Raw genomic sequence first — 22,878 nt, 5'->3', positions numbered from 1 at the left:
GGGGAAGGTTTGTATGGACATCTACCCAGGAAGTACATGATGGAGCTGGGCTCAGAATCCAGTCTGGCTGTTATTCGAGTCAGGGCGAATATTCTTTGCAATCTTGCTTCCAGGAACCAATTCCAGGGACCTCTTTTCAGGGCCCAGGACTCTGCCCTGGGTCCAGGGCTCTCTTGGTGCTCTCTTACTTCTCAGGCTCTCAGAGCTGCCCAACATTTTCACAAAACCAGCCTGGGGCGCCCAGGCCCGGCTCCAGAAAGATTTCATGGGAAGGGCCGCCACCTTGTGGCCAAACAGCAAACCCACCACGAAGCAGGAGGAAGCCACGGCTTAGGAAGGTGGGGCTTGGGCAACAGGTGAAGTCAGTCTCTGGCAGGACTCCAGCGGGGGCAGACTTGCTTTTGGAGGGCTGCCCCACAGCCAGAGGGCCAGCTTGGGCGTCGGAGGGAGGGCTCAGGATGGACGGTGGGGCTTGGCTGTGAGCAAAGTGGATGAGCACTTTTCCGCAAAGTCCCGACTTGGGCCCATCAGAGGATTCCTGAAGGTAAGCCTAGGTTAGACTTCTCCTTAGGCCCTCTCCAGAGGCGTTGCTCCATTTACCTGCGTCGGGGTGGGGAGAGGCAATGCCGGCGTATATGGCATTTCCCCTTCTGAGACGCCCCCAGAGCTTCTGGGGCTGGACCCTCCCTCGGTGAACTACCCTGTCCCCAGCTCTGAGGGAGTTACAGAACCTCGTCCTCACTCCTAAACCTAATCCTGTGCCTCCGTCCTCATCTGGGTAGTTCCATGCGGACTATTGCGTCTCCCAGGCTCTGTTCTCTCTGCTCCTTTCCTCTCCACTTTGCTAATCGAAGGATTTTTTTTTTTTTTTCTGCGGTACGCGGGGCTCTCACTGTTGTGGCCTCTCCCGTTGTGGAGCACAGGCTCCGGACGCGCAGGCTCAGCGGCCATGGCTCACGGGCCCAGCCGCTTCGTGGCATGTGGGATCTTCCCGGACCGGGGCACGAACCCGTGTCCCCTGCATCGGCAGGTGGACTCTCAACCACTGCGCCACCAGGGAAGCCCTGGAGCAAAGATTTAAAAGTAATAAACGCTAACATTTACTGGGGACTTACCAGGTGTCGGTGAAATATGCAGCCTCATTTAATCATCAAAGCAGCACCATTCTTATCAGCCCTCATTTATGGGTGAGGAAAGGGAGGCTCATAGATGCTGAGTTATGTGGGAGGGACTGCTGGGACTCACCAACACCTAGTCCCCTCCTCTTCCTGGATTCATAGATGACATTTTCTAGTCTCTTTTGCAGTAGGTGGGTCCATGGAACTCCCCATGGAATGTGAGTGGAGGAGATGAGTATATTTCCAGGTGTGGCTCATTAAAAATAAAATAGTTACACATGTGTTCTTGCTGTTCCTTCTCCATCAACCAGTTGAACGCAGAGGACTTCAAAGATCCTGAGGACCTAGAAGAAGGCGGAGCCACAAGATGTAAGAAGCCTGGGGCCCCCAGCTGGAGCAGAGCCGTTCCCTTCACTGACCACGATGAACTACGGCATGAGTAAGGACTCAGCTTTTTCTGTGTTAATTTATGTTGGGCTTATTTCTTTTTTTTTTTGCGGTACGCGGGCCTCTCACTGTTGTGGCCTCTCCCGTTGCGGAGCACAGGCTCCAGACACGCAGGCTCAGCGGCCATGGCTCACGGGCTCAGCCGCTCCGCGGCATGTGGGATCTTCCCGGACCAGGGCACAAACCCACGTCCCCTGCATCGGCAGGCGGACTCTCAACCACTGCGCCACCACGGAAGCCCCGAAGGACTTCTTAGTCACATTTCTCCCCAGGTACAAGAGCCCCATGCTGGCTCCTCGTGGCCTGCAAGAGGTTGTCCAGCTTCTTAGCCTGGTTTTCGTTCCTGCCTCACTCCCGACATCCACATCTCAGGCCACGTACCTCCTGTTAGGCTCCCATCAGTGCTTCTCAGCCCAGGCTGTACATTCACATCACCTGGGGAGTTTCAAAACCTACCCATACGGCTACATTCCCCCTCGAGATCCTGATTTAATTGTCCCGGGCCCCGGAGGTTATGGGCATGATCAGTAAAGCTCCCCAGGGGATCCTAGTGCGTAGCCATTGCTCCAGGCTTTCTGAACTTCTCTCCTATTGGCTTGTGTATTTCATCTCACGCCTGCAGCGCGTGCCCATCTCCCAGTCCTGGCAGCGCTCTCACCTTCTCTCCCTACACTCTCTTCCCTGTGAGTACCCAGCTCCAAGGCTCGTGGACAGAACTTGTGGTCCCCTCCCCTAGCTTCACATGTTTGCGCATCAGTCCTGTGCCAGCTCGCCGTGTCCCGCAGATTGCCTTGTGAGTTGGTCCTCACACCTTAGACGCTGCCATGTTGGACCAGGTTTTATTTCTGTTTGTATTCCCAGCCTCTGATGGTGCCCGGGACAACAGTGTGTTCGGTGACTGGGAATGCTGATGAATGACTGAATGGATGGCCTTCTTAGACAGCCAGACTTCCCGTTGCTGAGATCTCCGACATGTTCTGAAAAGCCCTGGAGGCTGTGAGCAGCCCTCTCCCACTGAGGTACCAGTTCCTGTGCCCTGGGCCTGGGAGGGGGAGGGGGCAGGGTGGAGTAGGATTTGAGGGAAAGTTTTCTCCATCCTCCCCCATGATGAACGGGTCATGCCTCAAGTTCCACTTTTAGAAAATCCGTGCTTGGAGCAAAGATTTTTTTTTTTTTTTGCGGCACTCAGGCCTCCCACTGTTGTGGCCTCTCCCGTTGCGGAGCACAGGTTCCGGACGCACAGGATCAGCAGCCATGGCTCACGGGTCCAGCTGCTCCGCGGCATGTGGGATCCTCACGGACCGGGGCACGAACCCGCGTCCCCTGCATCGGCAGGCAGACTCTCAACCACTGCGCCACCAGGGAAGCCCTGGAGCAAAGATTTAAAAATAATAAACGCTAACATTTACTGGGGACTTACCAGGTGTCGGTGAAATATGCAGCCTCATTTAATCATCAAAGCAGCGCCATTCTTATCAGCCCTCATTTATGGGTGAGGAAAGGGAGGCTCATAGGTGCTAAGTTATGTGGGAGGGACTGCTGGGACTCACCAACACCTAGTCCCCTCCTCTTCCTGGATTCATAGATGACATTTTCTAGTCCCTTTTGCAGTAGGTGGGTCCATGGAACTCCCCATGGAATGTGAGTGGAGGGGATGAGTATATTTCCAGGTGTGGCTCATTAAAAATAAAATAGTTACACATGTGCTCTTGCTGTTCCTTCTCCATCAACCAGTTGAACGCAGAGGACTTCAAAGATCCTGAGGACCTAGAAGAAGGCGGAGCCACAAGATGTAAGGAGCCTGGGGCCCCCAGCTGGAGCAGAGCCGTTCCCTTCACTGACCACGATGAACTACGGCATGAGTAAGGACTCAGCTTTTTCTGTGTTAATTTATGTTGGGCTTATTTCTTTTTTTTTTGCGGTACGCGGGCCTCTCACTGTTGTGGCCTGTCCCGTTGCGGAGCACAGGCTCCGGACGCGCAGGCTCAGCGACCATGGCTCACGGGCCCAGACGCTCCGCGGCATGTGGGATCTTCCCGCACCGGGGCACGAACCCGTGTCCCCTGCATCGGCAGGCGGACTCTCAACCACTGCGCCACCAGGGAAGCCCTGTTGGGCTTATTTCTTAAAGCAGCTAGTGCTATTTACCCTAATTAATACATGTAACCTTCCCAAGCCCTGTGCTTCGTGAGTGGTCGAGTTAGGATTCGTTCCTGTCGGGCTGTCTTCAGAGCACGTAATCTTATTCCCTGAAAGGCCTTTCCAGAATTGTCTATTATTGTGCAAATACTTCAGGAAGAGGCCGAACATTTCATCCTGGTCATTTTAGGGCTGGCCTGAGGAAAGGCAGGAGAGGATTTTTTTTTTACCCAAGACCGTTTCCTTCTCCCATATTATGAGTTCGTGTGTGTGTGTTGTGAGGGGCTGCGCTGGCCTGGGTGTAACAGAACGCTCATGGATAATTCAGGGATGGTTGGCATAAAAGAGGAGAGTTTCACGTTCAAGGGAAACTCTGGTGACATGTGATTGCCTGTGTGCCACACGGTATGCCCACACCTTTGGGTCTACCTGGCAGCCGAGAGGCTGGTGGAGGCAGAAAAGCTCTGGGTTGAGCGAGCTCCCCACTGCCTTTTTTTTTTTTTCCTCCCGTTATATGGGTTGTCTTTTCACTTTCTTGCCATCCTTTGAAGCACAAGGCTTTGAATTTTTATTTATTTATTTATGGCTGCGTTGGGTCTTCATTGCTGTGCACGGGCTTTCTCTAGTCGCAGTGCGTGGGCCTCTCATCACTGTGGCTTCTCCTGTTGCAGAGCACGGGCTCTAGGCGTGCTGGCTTCAGTACTTGTGGCTCGTGGGCTCTAGAGCGCAGGCTCAGTAGTTGTGGCACAGGGGCTTAGTTGCTCCGCGGCACGTGGGATCTTCCTGGACCAGGGCTCGAACCCGTGTCCCCTGCATTGGCAGGTGGATTCTTAACCACTGCACCACCAGGGAAGTCCCCCCCTTCTCCGACTGCTTTCTTGCCTGAGATCCCCTCCCTGTCTTGGTAGCCCCCCTGGCTGCATCTATCCTGGGAGGCAACACCATGGTTAGTCCCCGTGTGGCTCCCACCAAACCAGGATTCAAGTAGGCCTCATGACCAGCTAGAGGCTGTTCTGTGGGCGCATATCCAAGAGGTCCTGACGCCAGTTGAATTAAACAAGGCAGCTGGGCTAAAGCACACAGGAGGACCTGTGTCCTGTTTCCTGTCCTCCTGAAGGGAAACAGGGAAACAAGGGTGTTCACATGTGCTTCTGAGAAGGAAGTTCTCTGGAGTATTTTTGTTCTCCTCTTTGCTTAACTAACTCACAGCTTGCTCTGCTGACAACAGGGCCCATGGGGTCGGATAATGAGTGTAAAGCAGGCTAGCCTGGTCTCTCTCTCCCTCTCCTTCCACCTGGGGAAGCCGCCCCTGGCGGGGTTAGAGGATGGGAAGGCAGTGGCGATTCAGAGCCCTTGAAGGGCTCAGGGTGACATGCCACCCAGACTTGCTGGAGAGGCTTGGAAATCAGCTGCAGCTGGGCTTGAATCATTCTACCACCTCCCAGCTCGGTGATAAGCGGCCTCAGTTTCTCCACTTGCAAAGTGAATGATACTAGGAGCTTGTCTTTGCAATCTATCCACTCAATTTACTTCTATTTCCTCCTCGATGGCCACTAGCCTTGTCACCTCACACAGATGATCACATCAGCCAGCTCCCCTGCCTGTTCACGCTGCATCAGGAGCACTTGTTGATGAAATTAAAACAAAATCTCTCTTTTTTTTTTTAAAAATTAATTATTTTTTGGCTGTGTTGGCTCTTCGTTGCTGCGCGCGGGCTTTCTCTAGTTGCGGCGAGCGGGGGCTACTTTTCTTTGCGGTGTGCGGGCTTCTCATTGCGGTGGCTTCTCTTGTTGCGGAGCATGGGCTCTAGGCGCTTGGGCTTCAGTAGTTGTGGCACGTGGGCTCGGTAGTAGTGGCTCGCGGGCTCTAGAGCGCAGGCTCAGTAGTTGTGGCACACGGGCTTAGTTGCTCTATGGCATGTGGGATCTTCCCGGACCAGGGATCAAACCCGTGTCCCCTGCATTGGCAGGCGGATTCTTAACCACTGTGCCACCAGAGAAGCCCTGCCTCTTGTTTTTAATGAAAAAAAAAATCAGCTTTTAATCGGTGGGTCTTTTGAACCTTGCCAACCTCTTCTGTTTTCTGGCCTTACTATGCGACCATAGTCCCTTTGCATATGCTGCTCCCTGGGTCTGGGATGCATTTTCTTCCTTCCATCTGGTTAATTCCTCCTTAACTTTCAAACTTCTGTAACTTCCTTTACATTCTCAGTCTAGGTCACCTCCCCAGTTATGTGCATCCACAGCTTTGTAAATCTCTCCTCGTTGGCACTGAACACCCCTGTCGTTTTCACTTCTTAGGGTAACTATTTGCCTATTGTCTGTCTGCATCCCTGACTGTAAGTTTCATGAGGCGAGGGACCCTATGTATGTCTACTGACCTCTTTTATCCCCAGAACTTAGCACAAGACTTGGCACATGGCAAGCTCTCAAAATAATGTTGTTGAATGAATGAAAGTTGAGGATTAAATGAAAGTATTGTGTGTAGAGCACTTATGTTCTTGGCAGGCGGTACACATCAATAAATATGAGCTATTAACGATAATATTGCTCTCCTAACTGTAGGATTGGTGGGGGGAAATTCATCCAGATCATAACTGCTCTTCCTTCTTTGGCTGCCCCAAGTGTGCAAGTTTTGGGGTAAAGTGATCGAGTCTGGAAGAAAGTACACACACACACGTATGAACGCACACACAGAGCCACACAAACTACAGGCACGTCCTCTAATGTGGGGAGAGTGTTTGCCTTCAGTTTTCTGGCAGCACCTTCTGGAACTAGAACATGGCATCAGGGAGAAGTCTGACTGTCCCGGGAATGCTGGGGGGACCCATCCGGGCACAGGTGGGCCTGAGGGTCCTCGCCACCCACCAGCCCCAGGCCCACACTCTCCTTCCCGTCTCTGCTCCGTGAAGGGCGGGGGCTGCAGATGTAGGGAGAGGTCACTCTAGAATTTAGAGCAGCTTGGGGAGCAGGGGGTGCCTGTAACAGAAGCTCCTCCGTAAGTTCACAATTCCGTCTGTGCTTGAGCATCTTGAGAAGCTCCCCTTTCCTCCAGAAACTTTGACCTGGCCCTCACCTCAAAGCATTTGCACAGAAGACCAGTGTCCACAGGAGTTTTAGAGACTTTATTTATGTATAAACGATTTAAACACTTTGCCATAAATTATCTTTGCTGTCCCTAGTCTTTGCTTAGCAGCAAATTAAAATTAATATAAAAACTCGATGAACAAGTCATACATGTATATTACAAAAAAGTTCCTGTACCAAAGTTCTTATTAGACATTTTTTTTTGTTTTTTTTTTTACTTCTTTTTCTTCTTTTTGTGGGTTTTTAAAATTTTTTATTTTCTCTCCTCGTGGTGACTGTCATGTGATTGTCTCAGTTTCTGGACCAAACAAACACACTAATAATTTTAAATCTCAAACAGTGATTGTGCCTTGAGGCTTAGGTATGTACAGGGTGATCTGAAGTGGTGCCCGTTAGCAAAAGAGTGTCACGATGCCCACACCTCTACTGCAACTGATACCCACGAACTACAGAATCTAAACAGACTACACCCTGTAACTGCGTATTACTGTCCACAATGGAATCTCCAAAGACAAAAGAATATGAAATTTATCTGTAGTGATTATAGCCACCCTTGGAATTAAATTTTACACTCTGCGCTCAAATAAATTAGCTCAGGCCGGACTAAATCGGGACCTGAGAGTTAAGTGCTGAATGGTATTATTTCGCTTTGATATCAATTTCCTTTCTTTTCTTGTGTTTTTATATTTTCTTTTCTTTAAAAAGTATTTCCAGTGCTCACTCTTTCACTTTTATCCCCCCCCAGTCGCTACACACAAATCACCCCCAAAGTCGTGGTTTAAATGCACCTGTATTTGTTAAAAGGAAAACGTCTGTAGTATCTGTCCAACCAGCAGTCTGAATTGTTGTCCTCAACTGGTCCTGGAATGCTGGCCCTCATGGACGTCTGTGTGTCGCTCACGTGTGAATGAGTGAGGTATTAGAAGATGAGGCCTTCTCGTCTTCACGTCTCTGTTTTGCGGTCGGTGTGTGTGTTTGTGTGTATGTGTGTGGGTTTTTTTTTTTTTTTTTCTTCATGTTGTGCGTGTGTCTGTTCTTCCTTTTGGACATTTTGCATCTCTTTCCATCTCTTTGCTGTGTAGACCCAGAACAAGTGGGTCATATTTTAGGGGAACTCGGAACATGGTTGTGTGATCGTTCATTCGTCTGTTTTGTTTTTCCTCAGGAATTTGCAGCCGGGCTTTAGTCTACTTCGGGAGGTGGGACTTCTCGCATGGACAGTAGCATTTGAACTCAAAAAATGTGAGCTTTCTTGCCACTTGGTGTCCTAAAGCAGCCCGGCCTCAGTGCCCCTGTTAGGTCTTCATCTCCTTAGGAGAGGAGAGAACAGTGACTCCCGCTGAGCCATCCAGACGAGGAATGGCAGTACATGATTTTGTTACCTCTTTCCCATCTCATTCTGTCTTAAAAACTGGATGTTGCTGCTACTGTCTGCCAGCTCGGGGTATTGCTCGACGGGAAGCACGTAATAGCCTTCGTAACCCTGCACACGCCCCGTGCTCAGAAGCTGCTGCTTCTCGCCCTCAGTCCACAGGCGGCTGCCCTCTCGGCCGTCCCTGGCTTTCTGCTGTTCCTTGGCCCAGGCGGTGCCCAGGGCCCTCTGCCTGGCCTGGTCCAGGATGCGGGCCTTCTCTTCGTCCAGGGTGTCGGGGGTGAGGCCGTAGCGGATGCTGAGCAGCAGCGTGGAATACTGGAACTCGATGTTGGTGAACCTTCGAGTCCTGCCGTTGACCAGCAGCGTGGGCTGCGACACGGTCACGTTCACCCCGCTCTCCAGCACCTTGCGGCCGATGGTGGTGCCCAGGGTGACCAGGTCGCCGTCGGCCGAGCCGATCTTCACAAAGTAGTGGGTGTCCTTGCCCTCGATGCTGTAGTGCATCTTGTCCAGGTAGTAGGCGTTGTTCAGCACAGACGCCACCTTGCGGCTGTCCTCGCTGGCGATGCTGGACGTGCCAGTGGTCACCCGGCCCTCTTTGATGGCGAACATGATGCCTTTGCCTATGATGGGCGTGGTGGTGGCGAACCAGTGGCCCGCTTTCTCTCGGATGCTGGCGTGGAGCTTCTTAGAGATGACCTGCCCTTCGAGGGCCATGAAGGCCTGGTTGTGCCTCTCGGTTGTCTGCTGGACACCTGTAATGAGCTGTGGGCATAAGAAAACACAGAAAGCTGAGAAGGTGGGCTGGGCCGCTGTGTGTACGGGCTGGGGCAACACAGCGACAAAGGGTCAGAAAGAGGAAGGCTGGGACTCTCCTGCAAGAATATGTCTTGCGTCTGTCATGAGAGGAGCTAAGATAGTCCTACCTTTTGGAACTAGGACAGACTGGCAGGTTTCCAGTGCTCTGATGCTATGGCCTCTCCACCTTGTAACTGTGCCATTAACTAAAAAATGGAGGTATGGAGGAGTACCGCATTGCTGGTATCTGCACCCAGGCCTACCCACTTACCATGGCTCTCCATCACTGCGGAAGAGAGAGTCACCCTGCCCGCTGATGATCCGGCAGCTGCCGTACACACTTCAGACCCAGGAATATCCTGACCTGAAGGGCAGGGTGTTTGTCTGAGCAGCTGTGAACCCCGCTGCTGTGACCTACCTCTCTTTGAGGCCAGTGCCCTGGTTATTCATTAACTTCCTTGGGTTAGCACCTGGCTACTCAAAGTATGGCTAGCAGCTGAGACATCTCCAGGACTCGCCCTGTTAGAAAAGCAGGATCTCAGGCCTCCCTCCTGACCCACCGAGTGAGAAGCTGCAGCTTAACAAAACACTCTAGCTGGTTTGCGTGCGTATGAATGCTCGAGGATCACCGGAATAACAGATGCTGGCTTCGTGGGCCAGAGGGACCGTCCCTGGGCTTTCTGAGTCATTTGCTTTGGATCCTAGCCCTGCTTCTGCAGAGGGATGAAATCCCCATTATCTCCTTGGCCTTGAGTTCTCTACTCACAAATTACAGCTCACCTCAATTGGTGGTTGGGGGACAGGCTGGGATAATGGAAGAGGCTGTGCTTGGGAGGTAACAGCACTTAGATAAATGAGCGAAATGATGGCTATTCATTCCCCGAGTGGTCCCCACGGGCAGAACTGTGAGAATGCTGTTCTCAATTACCCAGCAGCTCCTCTGGCCTCTCTCTAGTGACACAGTCTGGACGATTATTCAGAGCAGGTGAGACCTTTCAGACTTCTATTGTGTCGAGCACAGGTTCTGTAGCTGGGGATATCTGAACACAGATATCCCCTGTCCAGGTGTGGCCGAGGTCTGGGCGGCACCCAAATATCTCGGTCATCACCAAGAAACCCAAGCACAGATTATGTGCAGAAAACTCAATCTGTATACATTTGGGTAATAAAACGCTGAGGTTTTATGCAAGGCATAAAAATGTTCTTTAATGGGACAGAAACTGCAAACCACCGTTTTATTACGTCCCATAAAAGCCAAAAGGGTTATGATCTTACAGGCAGCACAGACGGTAGGTTGCTGCTAGATTTCTCAGTGCTGTGGTTAATCAAGGAGTGACTCAAGGGTACACACGGAACAGATAATGATACCACAATTAAGGTAATAATTGAGGTTGGGAAGAAATACGTGCTGCGCCAGATAAGTAACAGTACTGACATTCGTTGTCCTGCGAAGTCACCACGTTTCACGCCCCTTTTATACCCAGCTCCGATGTTTTCCTCCGCTACTGACGTGCCCTTGGCTCCAACATGGTTCTGTTTGCCAAAGGGAATGAGGATGGTCATCGGATTCTGGGCAGGGACCTCCACTTACCTGTCCGTTCTCACTTGCTTGACTCTCTGACAACTCATAGGGCGGAGGCACGAAATACATTTTGGCCCTTGGGAAGCCGGGAATTATGTTGCTCAGCTGAAATCCAAACATCACCAGCCAGCTTTTCACATCTACGGTGGAAACGAAAATAAAGATTTCTGAAATCATGATGGATGGAAAGCCAGAGAGGATCTTGGAGACAGAACAAAATAAAATGGGGGGTTGTGTATGGAGTCCAGCAGGAGAGGGAGGCAAGAGCCTGTGAAGGTCTCCTGGCCCGGACCCAGAGCTGCTTACCTGGGTTCTCGGAAGTAGATGCCCTTCCAAACTCGGTCAGTTGACCGCCACTCACCCCTCCCCATGTGGTGATTTAGGACAGTGCTGGAGTAAGATAGATCTACTTTCGATGACCCTGCTGTGTGACCTCGGGCAAGTTCCTGACCCTCTCTCAGCTTCAGGTTCCTCAGATATGAATTGGGATAATAACTGTACCAATCGCATCGGGCTGTCGTGAGGATTGACGGAAAAAATCCATGTCAAGGGCTTATCACAGTGCCTGGCACGTGGGTTGCTCAATAAATATGGACACCTTCATTTGGCAAGTATTTAAGGGAGCACGTATTACGGGCCAGTCAGTGTGCTTAGAGGCTAGAGACACAACGACTGGCTACATGCAGACGTGATGATTAACACTGTGCAGGACCTCGGTGGTGGTGGTGGGGGTGCTGCTGCACTGAGGCTGGCTCATCATGGGAAGGGGATTCCCTGAGTGTATGGCACGCAGAGAGCCATCTGGCTCCTGAGACCCTTTCCTCAGGTGTCTACGCTCCAAAGAGAGGTCAAGAGGGAGCTCTGCGCGCTCAGGGGACGACTGCCCTTCCTTGCTAGGGCTCAAGACTGAGTCTGCTCCACTGTCACTCTCTCCATCTCTGTTCCTGAATTCCTTCTTAGTAATTTCATTAGACAAGCAGTCGATCCTTCCAGCAGCCTGGCCTCTTATTTTTTTGGCGATCCTCCCCCTACTAACTCTCCTGCTCATCCTCTGGACCTTGTTATCATCAATAATTCTGATCCCCCCCCCCATTATCTCAATTTCATGTACATCATCCTCTGATCACCACCTGGACTCTCTAGTTTACTCCTTTTCGTAACCTGACACCCATACTCCCCGAGCCTCTCCTCTCCTTAGGACCTTCAACCTACCCTAAACTTCTTTTCCCTCCCTCAGCTTCTTGGTCTCTCTTCTCTTCTCACCTAGCACACATTCCATGGGCAATCATTAGAATGATTCCCTTGTGTATTATCTCAGATCCTTGCCCCTTCATCACACCTGCTTGGTGAAATCACAATTTTGGTTAAATCATGGAAGGCTCTGCCTATTCCATGTTTATCCCTGTACAGCTGAATGTGGCAGCAGAAAGGAATGTAACCGCACTGACTGGCGTTACTTTAAATTCCTGTCAGTGGACCCCAATTGTGCCTTCCTGCTCCCTGGCAATCTGACTACATCCCCTTCCTCCATTTAGTCCTTCTCCCATTCTCCTGGATGATTTAACCTCTTCTCATCTCGCCTAAAACCTCCCACACCTGCTTTCCCTTCTGCGCTCTAGCAGATGACCTTAATTTCTAGTCTAGGAAAACCGATGAGGCCAGAGGGGAATGTCCCTAAACCCTCATCATATTTATCAGCCTACCAGCATCTGCACCCATATTCCCGCCTTCCTCCTGTTACTCTAGATGAGCTGTTGGAATCAACCCTCCACTTGGGCACCAGCTCACGTTCACTTTTGCCCACTCAGGGGCAGCACTCCAGCAACTCTCTCTCTCCATCAATTTACTCCCTCTTCCAATGGATCAACCCCATCAGCGTACAAACATGCCACTAAAAAAAAAATCCCTCTCTTGTCCCTCCTTCTCCCTTTAGCCACCACCCGTGTCTCACCCCCTTTACAAGAACTTCTCAAACTCAAAATAATTTTCTAGACTCACTGACTCCCATTCATCTCCTCTGAATCAGGCTTTGCTCCCAGATACTCATTAAAACAACTCTCGTCAAGGTCACAAATGACCTCTGTGCTGCTAAGTCCAATGCTGACTGTGGTCCTCATCTTGTTTGACCTATCAGAATTTATCTGACAACTCCTGTGTCTCTCTCTGTCTTGGCTTTCTCGACAGCACACTCCCTTGTCCCCCTCTCACCTTTGTGGCCACCCCTTGTCCCTCATTGGTTCCTCCTCATCTCCCTACTCTGAATATCAGGATGTCCTAGACTCAGTCTGTGAACTTCTTTTGCATTCTGTCTACTCTTCCAAACACGGTGATCTTATGCACCCTCAGGGCCCTCAATACCATTTACATGCAGATACTGGACTCCATCCAGGACCTCTCCCTCAATTCCAAACTAGTGTATGTAATTACACTTCAGACTTCTACCCGAAACTGAACTCATCTTCCTCCCTCGCACCTGTTGCCATAGTCTTTTCCATGCCAGGTTACGGCAACTCCATCCTTCCCGCTACCATCCTTGACCTCTTCCTTTTTCTCACTCTCTATGTCTAAACCATCAGTAAATCCTTTACTTTTAAAAAAACAATTGAGGTAAGTTTCACGTAACATAAATTCATCATGTTAAACATTTTAAAGTACACAATGCAGTGGCTTCCAGTACATTCACAGTATTGGACAACCTTCATTTCTATTGAATTCCAGAACATTTCATCACCCTCAAAGAGACCGCATACCTGTTAGCAGTCATTCTGCATTCTCCTTTACCCTCAGTCCCTGAAAACCAACACTGCTTTCTGTCTCAATGGAGTTGCCTATTCTGGATATTTCGAAATCATGTAATACGTGGCCTCTCATGTCTGGCTTCTTTCATTTAGCACAATGTTTTCAAGGTTCCTCCATGTTGTAGCCTATGTCAGCACTTCATTCCTTTTTATGGCTGAATAACATTCTGTTATTTGGATATACCCCATGTTGTTTATTCATTCATCAGTTAATGGTTATTTGAGTTGTTTACACCTTTATTTTTTACTATTATGGATAATGCTATTATGAATATTCATGGACAGATTTATCTTGATTTTTCTTCATTCACTGTCAGGATTTTATTATCGTTATTTTGGGATAGCATTTTAAAAAATGAAGTTTAGTTGATTTACAATGTTGCATTCGGTTCAGGTGTACAGCAAAGTGATTCAGTTATACACATACATACATATATATTCTTTATTTAATTTTTATTTTATGTTGGAGTATAGTTGATTTACAATGTGTTAGTTTCCAGTGTACAGCTAACTGATTCAGTTACGCATGTACATATATCCATTCTTTTGCAGATTCTTTTCCCATATAGGTTATTCCAGAATATTGAGTAGAGTTCCCTGTGCTATATAGTAGGTCCCTGTTGATTATTTTATACATAGTAGTGTGTATATGTTAATCCCGAACTCCTAATTTATCCCTCCCCACCACATTTCCCCCTGGCAACCACAAGTCTGCTTTCGAAGTCTGTGGGTGTGTTTCTGTTTTGCAAATAAGTTCATTTGTATCATTTTTTTTTAGATTCCACATATAAGTGATATCATATGATATTGTCTTTCTCTGTCTGACTTACTTCACTTAGTATGATAATCTCTAGGTCCATCCATGTTGCTGCAAATGGCGTTACTTCATTCTTTTTAATGGGTGAGTAATATTCCACTGTATATATGTACCACATCTTCTTTATCCATTCCTTTGTTGATGGGCATTTAGGTTACTTCCATGTCTTGGCTATTGTAAACAGTGCTGCAATGAACATTGGGGTGTGTGTATCTTTTCAAATTATGGTTTTCTCTGGATATATGCCCAGGAGTGGGATTGCTGGGCATATGGTAGTTCTATTTTTAGTTTTTTAAAGAACCTCCATACTGTTCTCCTCATGGTCATGCCAATTTACATTCCCACCAACAATGTAGGAGGGTTCCCTTTTTTCTACACCTTCTCCAGCGTTTATTGTTTGTAGGCTTTTCGATGATGGCCATTCTGACCTGTGTGAGGTGATTACCTCACTGTAGTTTTGATTTGCATTTCTCTAATAATTAGTGATGTTGAGCATCTTTGCATGCGCTTTTTGACCACCTGTATGTCTTCTTTGGAGAAGTGTCTATTTAGATCTTCTGCCCAGTTTTTGATTGGGTTGTTCGTTTCTTTGATATAGAGCTGCATGAGCTGTTTGTATATTTTGGAGATTAATCCCTTGTTGGTCACTACGTTTGTAAATAATTTCTCCCATTCTGTAGGTCGTCTTTTCATTCTGTTTATAGTTTCGTTTGCTGAGCAAAAGCTTTTTAAGTTTAATTAGGTCCCTTTTATTTTGGTTTTTATTTTCATTACTCTAGGAGGTGGATCCAAAAAGATCTTGCTGTGATTTATTTCAGAGTTTTCTGCCTATGTTTTCCTCTAAGATTTTTATAGTATCTGGCCTTACATTTAGATCTTTGAACCATTTAAAGTTTATTTTTGTGTATGGTGCTAGAGAATGTTCTAATTTTATTCTTTTACATGTAGCTGTCCAGTTTTCCCAGCACCACTTATTGAAGAGACTGTCGTTTCTCCATTGTTTATTCTTGCCTCCTTTGTCGGAGATTGACCATAGGTGCGTGGGTTTATATTTGGGCTTTCTATCCTGTTCCATTGATTTATAGTTCTGTTTTTGTGCCAGTACCATACTATTTTGATTACTGTAGCTTTGTAGTATAGTTTGAGGTCAGGGAGTATGATTCCTCCAGCTCCGTTTTTCTTTCTCAGGACTGCTTTGGCTATTTGGGGGTCATTTGTGTTTCCATACAAATTAAAATTTTTTTGTTCTCGTTCTCTAAAAATGCCATTGGTAATTTGAGAGGAATTGCATTGAATATGTAGATTGCCTTGAGTAGTATAGTCATTTTCACAATATTCATTCTTCCAATCCAAGAACATGGTGTATCTTTCCATCTGTTTGTGTCATCTTTGATTTTTTTCATCAACATCTTATAGTTTTCAGAGTACAGGTCTTTTGCCTCTTTAGGCAGATTTATTCCTAGGTATTTTATTCCTTTTGAAGTGATGGTAAATGGGATTGTTTCCTTAATTTCTCTTTCTGATCTTTCATTGTTAATGTATAGGAATGCAACAAATTTCTGTGTGTTAATTTTGTATTCTGCAAATTTACCAAATTCATTGATGAGCTCTACTAGTTTTCTGGTAGCATCTTTAGGATGTTTGCCATTGTGGCTGGAAAAGATGCTTGATATGATTTCAATTTTCTTAAATTTATTGAGGCTTGCTTTGTGGCCCAAGATGTGATCTATCCTGGAGAATGTTCTGTGTGTACCTGAGAAGAATGTGTATTCTGCTGCTTTCTGGTCTAATGTGTCATTTAAGGCCTGTGTTTCCTTATTGATTTTCTGTCTGGATGATCTGTCCATTGATGGAAGTGGGGTGTTAAAGTCCCCCACTATTATTGTGTTACTGTTGATTCTCCTTTTATGGCTGTTAGTATTTGCCTTATATTTTGAGGTGCTCCTATGCTGGGTGCATATATATTTACAATTGTTATATCTTCTTCTTGGACTGATCCCTTGATCATTATGTAGTGTCCTTCTTTGTCTCTCGTAACAGTCTTTATTTTAAAGTCTATTTTGTCTGATATTGATACTCCAGCTTTCTTTTGATTTCTATTTGCATGGAATACCCTTTTCCACCTCCTCACTTTCAGTCTGTATGTGTCTCTAGATCTGAAGTGGGTCTCTTGTAGACAACATATATCCGGGTCTTGTTTTTGTATCCACTGAGCCAGTCTATGTCTTTTGGGTGGAGCATTTACTCCATTTACATTTAAGGTAATTTTCAATATGTATGTTTTTATTGCCGTTTTGTTAATTGTTTTGGATTTGCTTTTGTAGGGCTTTTTTCTTCCCTTCATCTTTTGTTCTCTCTCTTGTGATTTGATAACTATCTTTAGTATTGTGTTTGGATTAATTTGTGTGTGTGTGTGTGTGTGTGTGTATCTATTGTAGATTTTTGGTTTGCAGTTCCCATGAGGTTTTGATATAGAAGTCTATATGTATACAAGATTGTTTTAAGTTGCTGGTCTTCTAATTTCCAATGCATTTACAATATCCTGTATTTGTACTCTGCTCTTCTTACGACTGCTGGTTTTGATATCATATTTGTATGTGGATGATTTCCTACCTTTACTTTATGTTTGCCTTTACCGGTGAGCTTTCCCATTTGCAATTTTCTTGTTTTTAGTTGTGGCCTTCTTTTCCGCCTAGAGAAGTTCCTTTAGGATTTGTTGTAAAGCTGATTTGGTGGTGCTGGATTCTTTTAGCTTTTGCTTGTCTGTAAACCTTTTACTTTATCCACTGAATTTGAGCAAGAGCCTTGCTGGGTAGAGTATTCGTGGTTGTTGGTTTTTCCCTTTCATCACTTTAAATATATCGTGCCACTGCCTTCTGGCCTGCAGAGTTTCTGCTGAAAAATCAGCTGATAGTCTTATGGGGATTCCCTTGTATGTTATTTGTTGCTTTTCCCTTGTTTTTAATATTTTTTCTTTGTCTTTCATTTTTGTCATTGATTAATATGTGTCTTGGTGTGTTCCTCCTTGGGTTTATCTTTTGTGGGACTGTGCACTTCCTGGACTTGAACGAGTGTTTCCTTTCTCATGTTAGGGGAGTTTTCGGCTATAATCTCTTCGAATATTTTCTTGGGCCCTTTCTCTCTCTCTTCTCCTTCTGGGACCTCTATAATATGAATGTTGGTGTGTTTAATGTTGTCCCAGAGGTCTCTGAGACTGTTCTCATTTCTTTTCATTCTTTTTTCTTTATTCTATTCCATGGCAATGATTTCCAGCACTCTCTTCCAGCTCACTTATTAGTTCTTCTGCCTCATTTATTCTGCTTTTGATTCCTTCTAGTGTATTTTTCATTTCAGTTATTGTATTGTTCATCTCTGTTTGTTCTTTAAATCTTAGGTCTTTGTTAAACATTTTTTGTATTTCCTCAGTCTGTGCCTCCATTCTTTTTCCAAGATCTTGGATCATCTTTACTATCATTACTCTGAATTCTTTTTCAGGTAGATTGCCTATCTCCACTTCATTTACTTATTCTTCTGGGTTTTTATCTTGTTCCTTTGTCTGAAACATATTTCTCTGCTGTCTCATTTTGTCTGACTTCCTGTGTTTGTGGTCTCCTTTCTGCAGGCTGCAGGTTCGTAGTTCCTCCTTCTTCTGGTGTCTGCTCTCTGGTGGCTGAGGTTGGTCCAGAGGCTTGTGTAGGCTTCCTGGTGGGAGGGACTGATGCCTGCACACTGGTGGTTGGAGCTGGGCTTGTCCCTCTGGTGGGCAGGGCTGTGTCAAGGGGTATATTTTTAGGTGGCTGTGAGCTCAGTACAACTTTAGGCAGCCTGTCTGCTGGTGGGTGGGGCTGTGTTCTCTCCCCCACCCCACTGGTTGTTTGGCCTGAGGCGTCCCAGCACTGGAGCCTGCAGGCTGTTGGGTGGGGCCAGGTCTCTGTGCCAAAATGGTGACCTTTGGGAGAGCTCACACCAATCAATATTCCCTGGGACCTCCACCACCAGTGTTCCTGCCCCTACAGTGAGCCACAGCCAACTGCTGCCTCCCCAGGAGACCCTCCAAGACCCGCAGGTAGGTCTAGCCCAGGCTCCTATGGAGTCACTGCTTTGTGCTGGGCCCAGTGCATGTGAAATCTTGTGTGCATCCTCCAAGAGTGGAGTCTCTGTTTCCTCCAGTCCTGTAGAGCTCCTGCACTCAAGCTCCTCTGGCCTTCCAAGTCAAATGCTCTGGGGCTCCTCCTCCCGTTGCCAGATCCTCAGGCTGGGGAGCCTGACATGGGGCTCGGAAGTCACTCCTGTGGGAGAACCTCTGCAATATAATTTTTTCCAGTTCATGGGTCGCCCACCCAGCAGGTATGGGATTTGATTATAGAGTGAAAGCACCCCTTCTCCTGTCTCATTGTGACTACTTCTTTGTCTTTGGTAGGTAAAATATCCTTTTTGTTGATGGTTGTTCATCAGTTGTGATTTTGGTGTTCAGTGGTTAGTTGTGATTTTGGTGTTTTCATGAGAAGAAGTGAGCCTAAGTCCTTCTACTCTGCCATCTTGTCTGGAATCGAGGGGCTCTACATATATATTCTTTTTCAAATTCTTTTCCATTATAGCTGATTCCAAAATATTGAATATAGTTCCCTGTGCAATACAGCAGGTCCTTTTTGTGTATCTATTTTATATATAGTAGTGTGTATCTGTTAATCTCAAACTCCTAATTTATCCCTTCCTCCTCCCTTCCCCTTTGGCAACCATAAGTTTTTTTCTCTGTCTGTGAGTTTGTTTCTGTTTTTAAATAACTTAATTTGTACTATTTTTTAGATTCTACATATAAGTGGTATCATATAATATTTGTCTTTCTCTCTCTGATTTTTTCACTTAGTATGATAATCTCTAGGTCCATTCATACTGGGGCAAATGGCATTATTTCATTCTTTTTTATGGCTGAGTAATATTCCATTGTATATATATGCCAAATCTTTATCCATTTATCTGTTGATGGGCTTAGGTTGCTTCCATGTCTTGGCTATTGTAAATAGTGCTGCTATGAACATTGGGGTGCATGTATCTTTCTGAGTTATAGTTTCATCTTTTCTGGATATATGCCCAGGAGTGGGATTGCTGGATTATATGGTAGTTCCATTTTTAGTTTTTTTAGGAACCTCCATACTGTTCTCCATAGTGGTTACACCGGTTTTCATCCCCGCCAACAGTGTAGGATGGTTCCCTTTTTTCCACACCCTCTCCAGGATTTATTATTTGTAGACTTTCTGATGATGGCACAAACTGATGTTTGAAAACCTCTTTTCAGTTCTCTTGTGTATACACCTAGGTGTGGAATTGCTGGGTCCTACGGTTGAATCCTTTACTTTCACTTTTAAAATAGACCAGAATGTGTGTCCACTTCTCACCACTTCCACCACCTCAGCCCTGGCCCATCATCTCTTGCCTTGATTTCTAACTGTCCTCCCTGCTTTCACTTCTGTGCTCCACGTACCTTGTATGCTCCACATACCTTTAGACATGGAAAAGGCCCTTACCATTCCTTTACTCATAACACTCCAGCGATCCCCCATTTCTGTCAATGAAAAAGTGAAAGTCATTCTAATGGTCTCTAAGGACCCTTGCCCGTGATCTCTCTGACCTCGTCTTCTCCTCCTCTCTCTCTCTTGCTCACTCAGCTCCAGCCTCTGTGCCGTTTCTTGAACATGCCAGGTGTACACTCATGTCGGAGCCTTTATACAGGCAAGCCCTCTGCCTGGAGTGTGCTTCCCTGAAGGTATCTTCTGGCTGTCTCACTCTTCCCTTTTTCAGGTCTTGCTCAGATGTTGCCTCCAATAAGGCCAACTTCATGTTTAACCCCTGCCTGTTCCCACCCCCAGCAATCCCAAGTCCCCTTCCTCCACTCATCCCCCCACCCCCAAAACAGTTACCACACTTGAACATGTGTCTCATTTGGGCATTTATGACATTTATTGTTTATTGTCTGTCTCCCTCACCGAGAATGTTGTAAGCTCCATCAGGACCCGGAGTTAAAAAATCTGTTTCATTCACTGATGTCTCCTCAGGCCTAGCACAAAATAGGTGCTCAATAAGTATCCATGGAGTGGATGAACAAACACTGACTATATGTGGCAAAAGCCACCCTGAATAGTGTGTGTGACAGAGGAACTACCTGTACCTGCTTGAGAAGATGCTTCTGAAGGGGCTGAGTAAGGTCTACACACCTCCTGCCCTGGGACTGTTATGAGGGGTTTAATGCTGACTTCACTACTGAACATACAGGCCTAGAAGACCCTCTAATGAGAGTGACTCTGGAATCTACAGTGTGTCCATCAGCCTTAGGCATAAACAAGTTCCTTGAATGACGTGGCAAGTGCACGTATTAGTGATAGCCCATTTAAGAGTCATTTAACCTCAGTAATCATCAGAAAGATGCAAATAAAAGCCACAGTGAGATAGTACCACACACCTGTCAGAATCACTGTCACCAAAAAGACAAGAAACAGTAAGAGTTGGCGAAGATGTGGAGAAAAGGGACCTCTCGTGCAGTGTTGATGGGAATGTGAATTGGTGTAGCCACTATGGAAAACAGTATGGAGGGTCCTCAAAAATTAAAAATACAACTACCATATGATCCAGCAATTCCATTCCTGGGTATTTATCCAAAGAAAACACTAATTTGAAAAGATATATGCAACCCCATGTTCATCGTAGCATGATTTACAATAGCCAGCATATGGAACCTAAGTGTCCATGGACAGATGAATGGAGCAAGAAGATGTGGTATATATACATATATAATGGAACATTACTCAGCTATAAAAAAGAGTGAAATCTTGCCATTTGTGACAACATGGATGGACCTGGAGGAGATTCTAAGTCAAAGAAGTTACAGAAAGACAAATAACATGTGTTTTCACTTAAATGTGGACTCTAAAAAACAAAACTAATGAACAAATGTAACAAAGCAAACAGACTCAGATACAGAGAACAAACAGGTGGTTGTCAGAGGGGAAGTGGGTTGGGAAATGGGATAAATAGGTGGAGGGGGTTAAAAGCTACAACTACCAGTTATAAATAGGTCACAGGGATGTAATGTACAACTCAGGGAATACAGTCAGTAGTACAGTCTAGAATCACTATGTTATACCCCTGAAGCTAATGTAATACTGTAAGTCAACTATACGTCAATAAAAAACGTCATTTAAGAATACAGGTTTGAAATTGCCTTAAAATGTGTGTCCGCATCAAGCAGACAGAAGCCTCGCTTTAGTCCAGCAATGGTCATATATCCACAGAGCACCTCTGTGCAAAGTAGGTGGTGAATGCTGTGCAGTGCGGTTACCAAACTTTGGGTGTTTGTGGTTACCCGTCACGATCACCTATCGTGGTTGTTTTGCCATATCCGGGGATCACCTGTACTTGTTTTGCTTTGTCTACTTAAGCACATCCATGACAAAAAAGAAACTTTATGTCACTACCGTAAGTGGGAGAGCCCTCTCACTTGATGCAAACAGAAAATAACTGTAAAATTAAAACAGAACAACGCAATTAAGCTGGAGCATGATTTTGTTACCTGCTACCCGGGGAGTCTTAGACCTGCTCTCTCTGTTAAAAAGGGAGATGAGAAGCGTTAACGAGGTGTTACGTACACACCGGCATCAAGTGGAGGCTTTCTCCTCTGCCGAATTGGGAGAATAAAAAGATCACTGAAGAGAAACCAGCTTTCCCCATCTGTGTTTCCATGTTATTTAATACCTCATCTGAACAACATATAAACTCAGCCCATCTTTCACCAGGGATATGGAGGGAATCCCAAGAAAGGCAAGAGAGAGGTCTTTGCCCTCAACAGACTCTCCCCTGCAGGGATCAACTTGATCTCTCCCCTGCAGGGATCCCTCCCTAGTCTCCAGGAGATGATAACAACCCCCTGCCTTTGGGACCAGACATTTTAATGGCTGCTCCCATGAACAGTAATAGTTCATGTCATCTATCTGTTCTAGCTTTTTAAGTTTCTAACATGGCTTGGGTTCCAAGTCTAACTCTTCTGAAAAATGTTTCTTCAAGTTGCTTGTCTCCTCCATCCTGCAGAAGGCACTTCTGGTACCACACAAACACCCCTCCTCCTTTCAAAGTCACTGGCTGTCTCTGGTGACAGCCTCCCTAAACAATCTGTCGAGAGGGAGTCCTTGAGGTAGGAGTGGCGATGTGGCCCTTCCTAATAGCCCATCACTCCCCTGCCCCATGTTGTTCACAGCATGGGCAGCTGAGGCCCGCGCTCTCTCTCTAACGCACGCTGTCAGCACAGCAGCCTGGGTGGTAAGTGCAGAGAGAGAAGAGAGTAAAGCAAGAAGGAGGCTGGGCCTCCCTCCTCACTTAGGGAAATCAAGCTCCACAAAATCCGACTTCTCGTTCATGTGTGCCTGGGGGTCTGTAAGCCCAGAGACAGCAGGGGAGAAGCCAACCCGAGTCATCGTGGGTGACATATGGGAGGTTCGCTTACCTCCAGATTTGGGGTTTCAGATTTGCCAAAGCAATGCCACTCAGAGCAGAGTTGGGATCTGTTTCAGGGTGGAGCTGAAGACCCCTGGGAACCCCAGAGAATTACACAAAGGTGGTAATTTCACTCCTCACCTACAAACTCCCTGTCTCCAAGTGCATAGCTGCTTGTAAGTAACAAATGCATTCCTACCATTGATAAGTCTTTGCCCAGGGCTAGGTGCCTTAAAT

At 46.6% G+C, this 22,878-nt stretch overlaps 1 protein-coding gene across 2 annotated transcripts in view; it reads right to left on the bottom strand.

Annotated features, from left to right (window-relative positions):
• Positions 1-7,006: 7,006 nt before the first annotated feature.
• TENM2 (teneurin transmembrane protein 2) overlaps positions 7,007-22,878 on the bottom strand; it is a 990,950-nt gene continuing 975,078 nt past the window's right edge. For both annotated transcript variants that reach the window (XM_065874146.1, XM_065874147.1), the window contains exons 28-29: positions 10,555-10,685; positions 7,007-8,930 (exon numbers count right to left, since the gene is read on the bottom strand). In XM_065874146.1, the coding sequence (XP_065730218.1) occupies positions 8,169-8,930; positions 10,555-10,685 (893 nt within the window). In that variant the 3' untranslated portion in view covers positions 7,007-8,168. The remainder of the gene's footprint in view (positions 8,931-10,554; positions 10,686-22,878) is intronic.

The sequence above is a fragment of the Phocoena phocoena genome, chromosome 3 (assembly GCF_963924675.1).
Source record: "Phocoena phocoena chromosome 3, mPhoPho1.1, whole genome shotgun sequence".
NCBI classification, from domain to species: Eukaryota; Metazoa; Chordata; class Mammalia; order Artiodactyla; family Phocoenidae; genus Phocoena; species Phocoena phocoena.
Note: the sequence above shows the minus strand (reverse complement) of the source record. Positions and strands in the feature narration are given on the sequence as shown.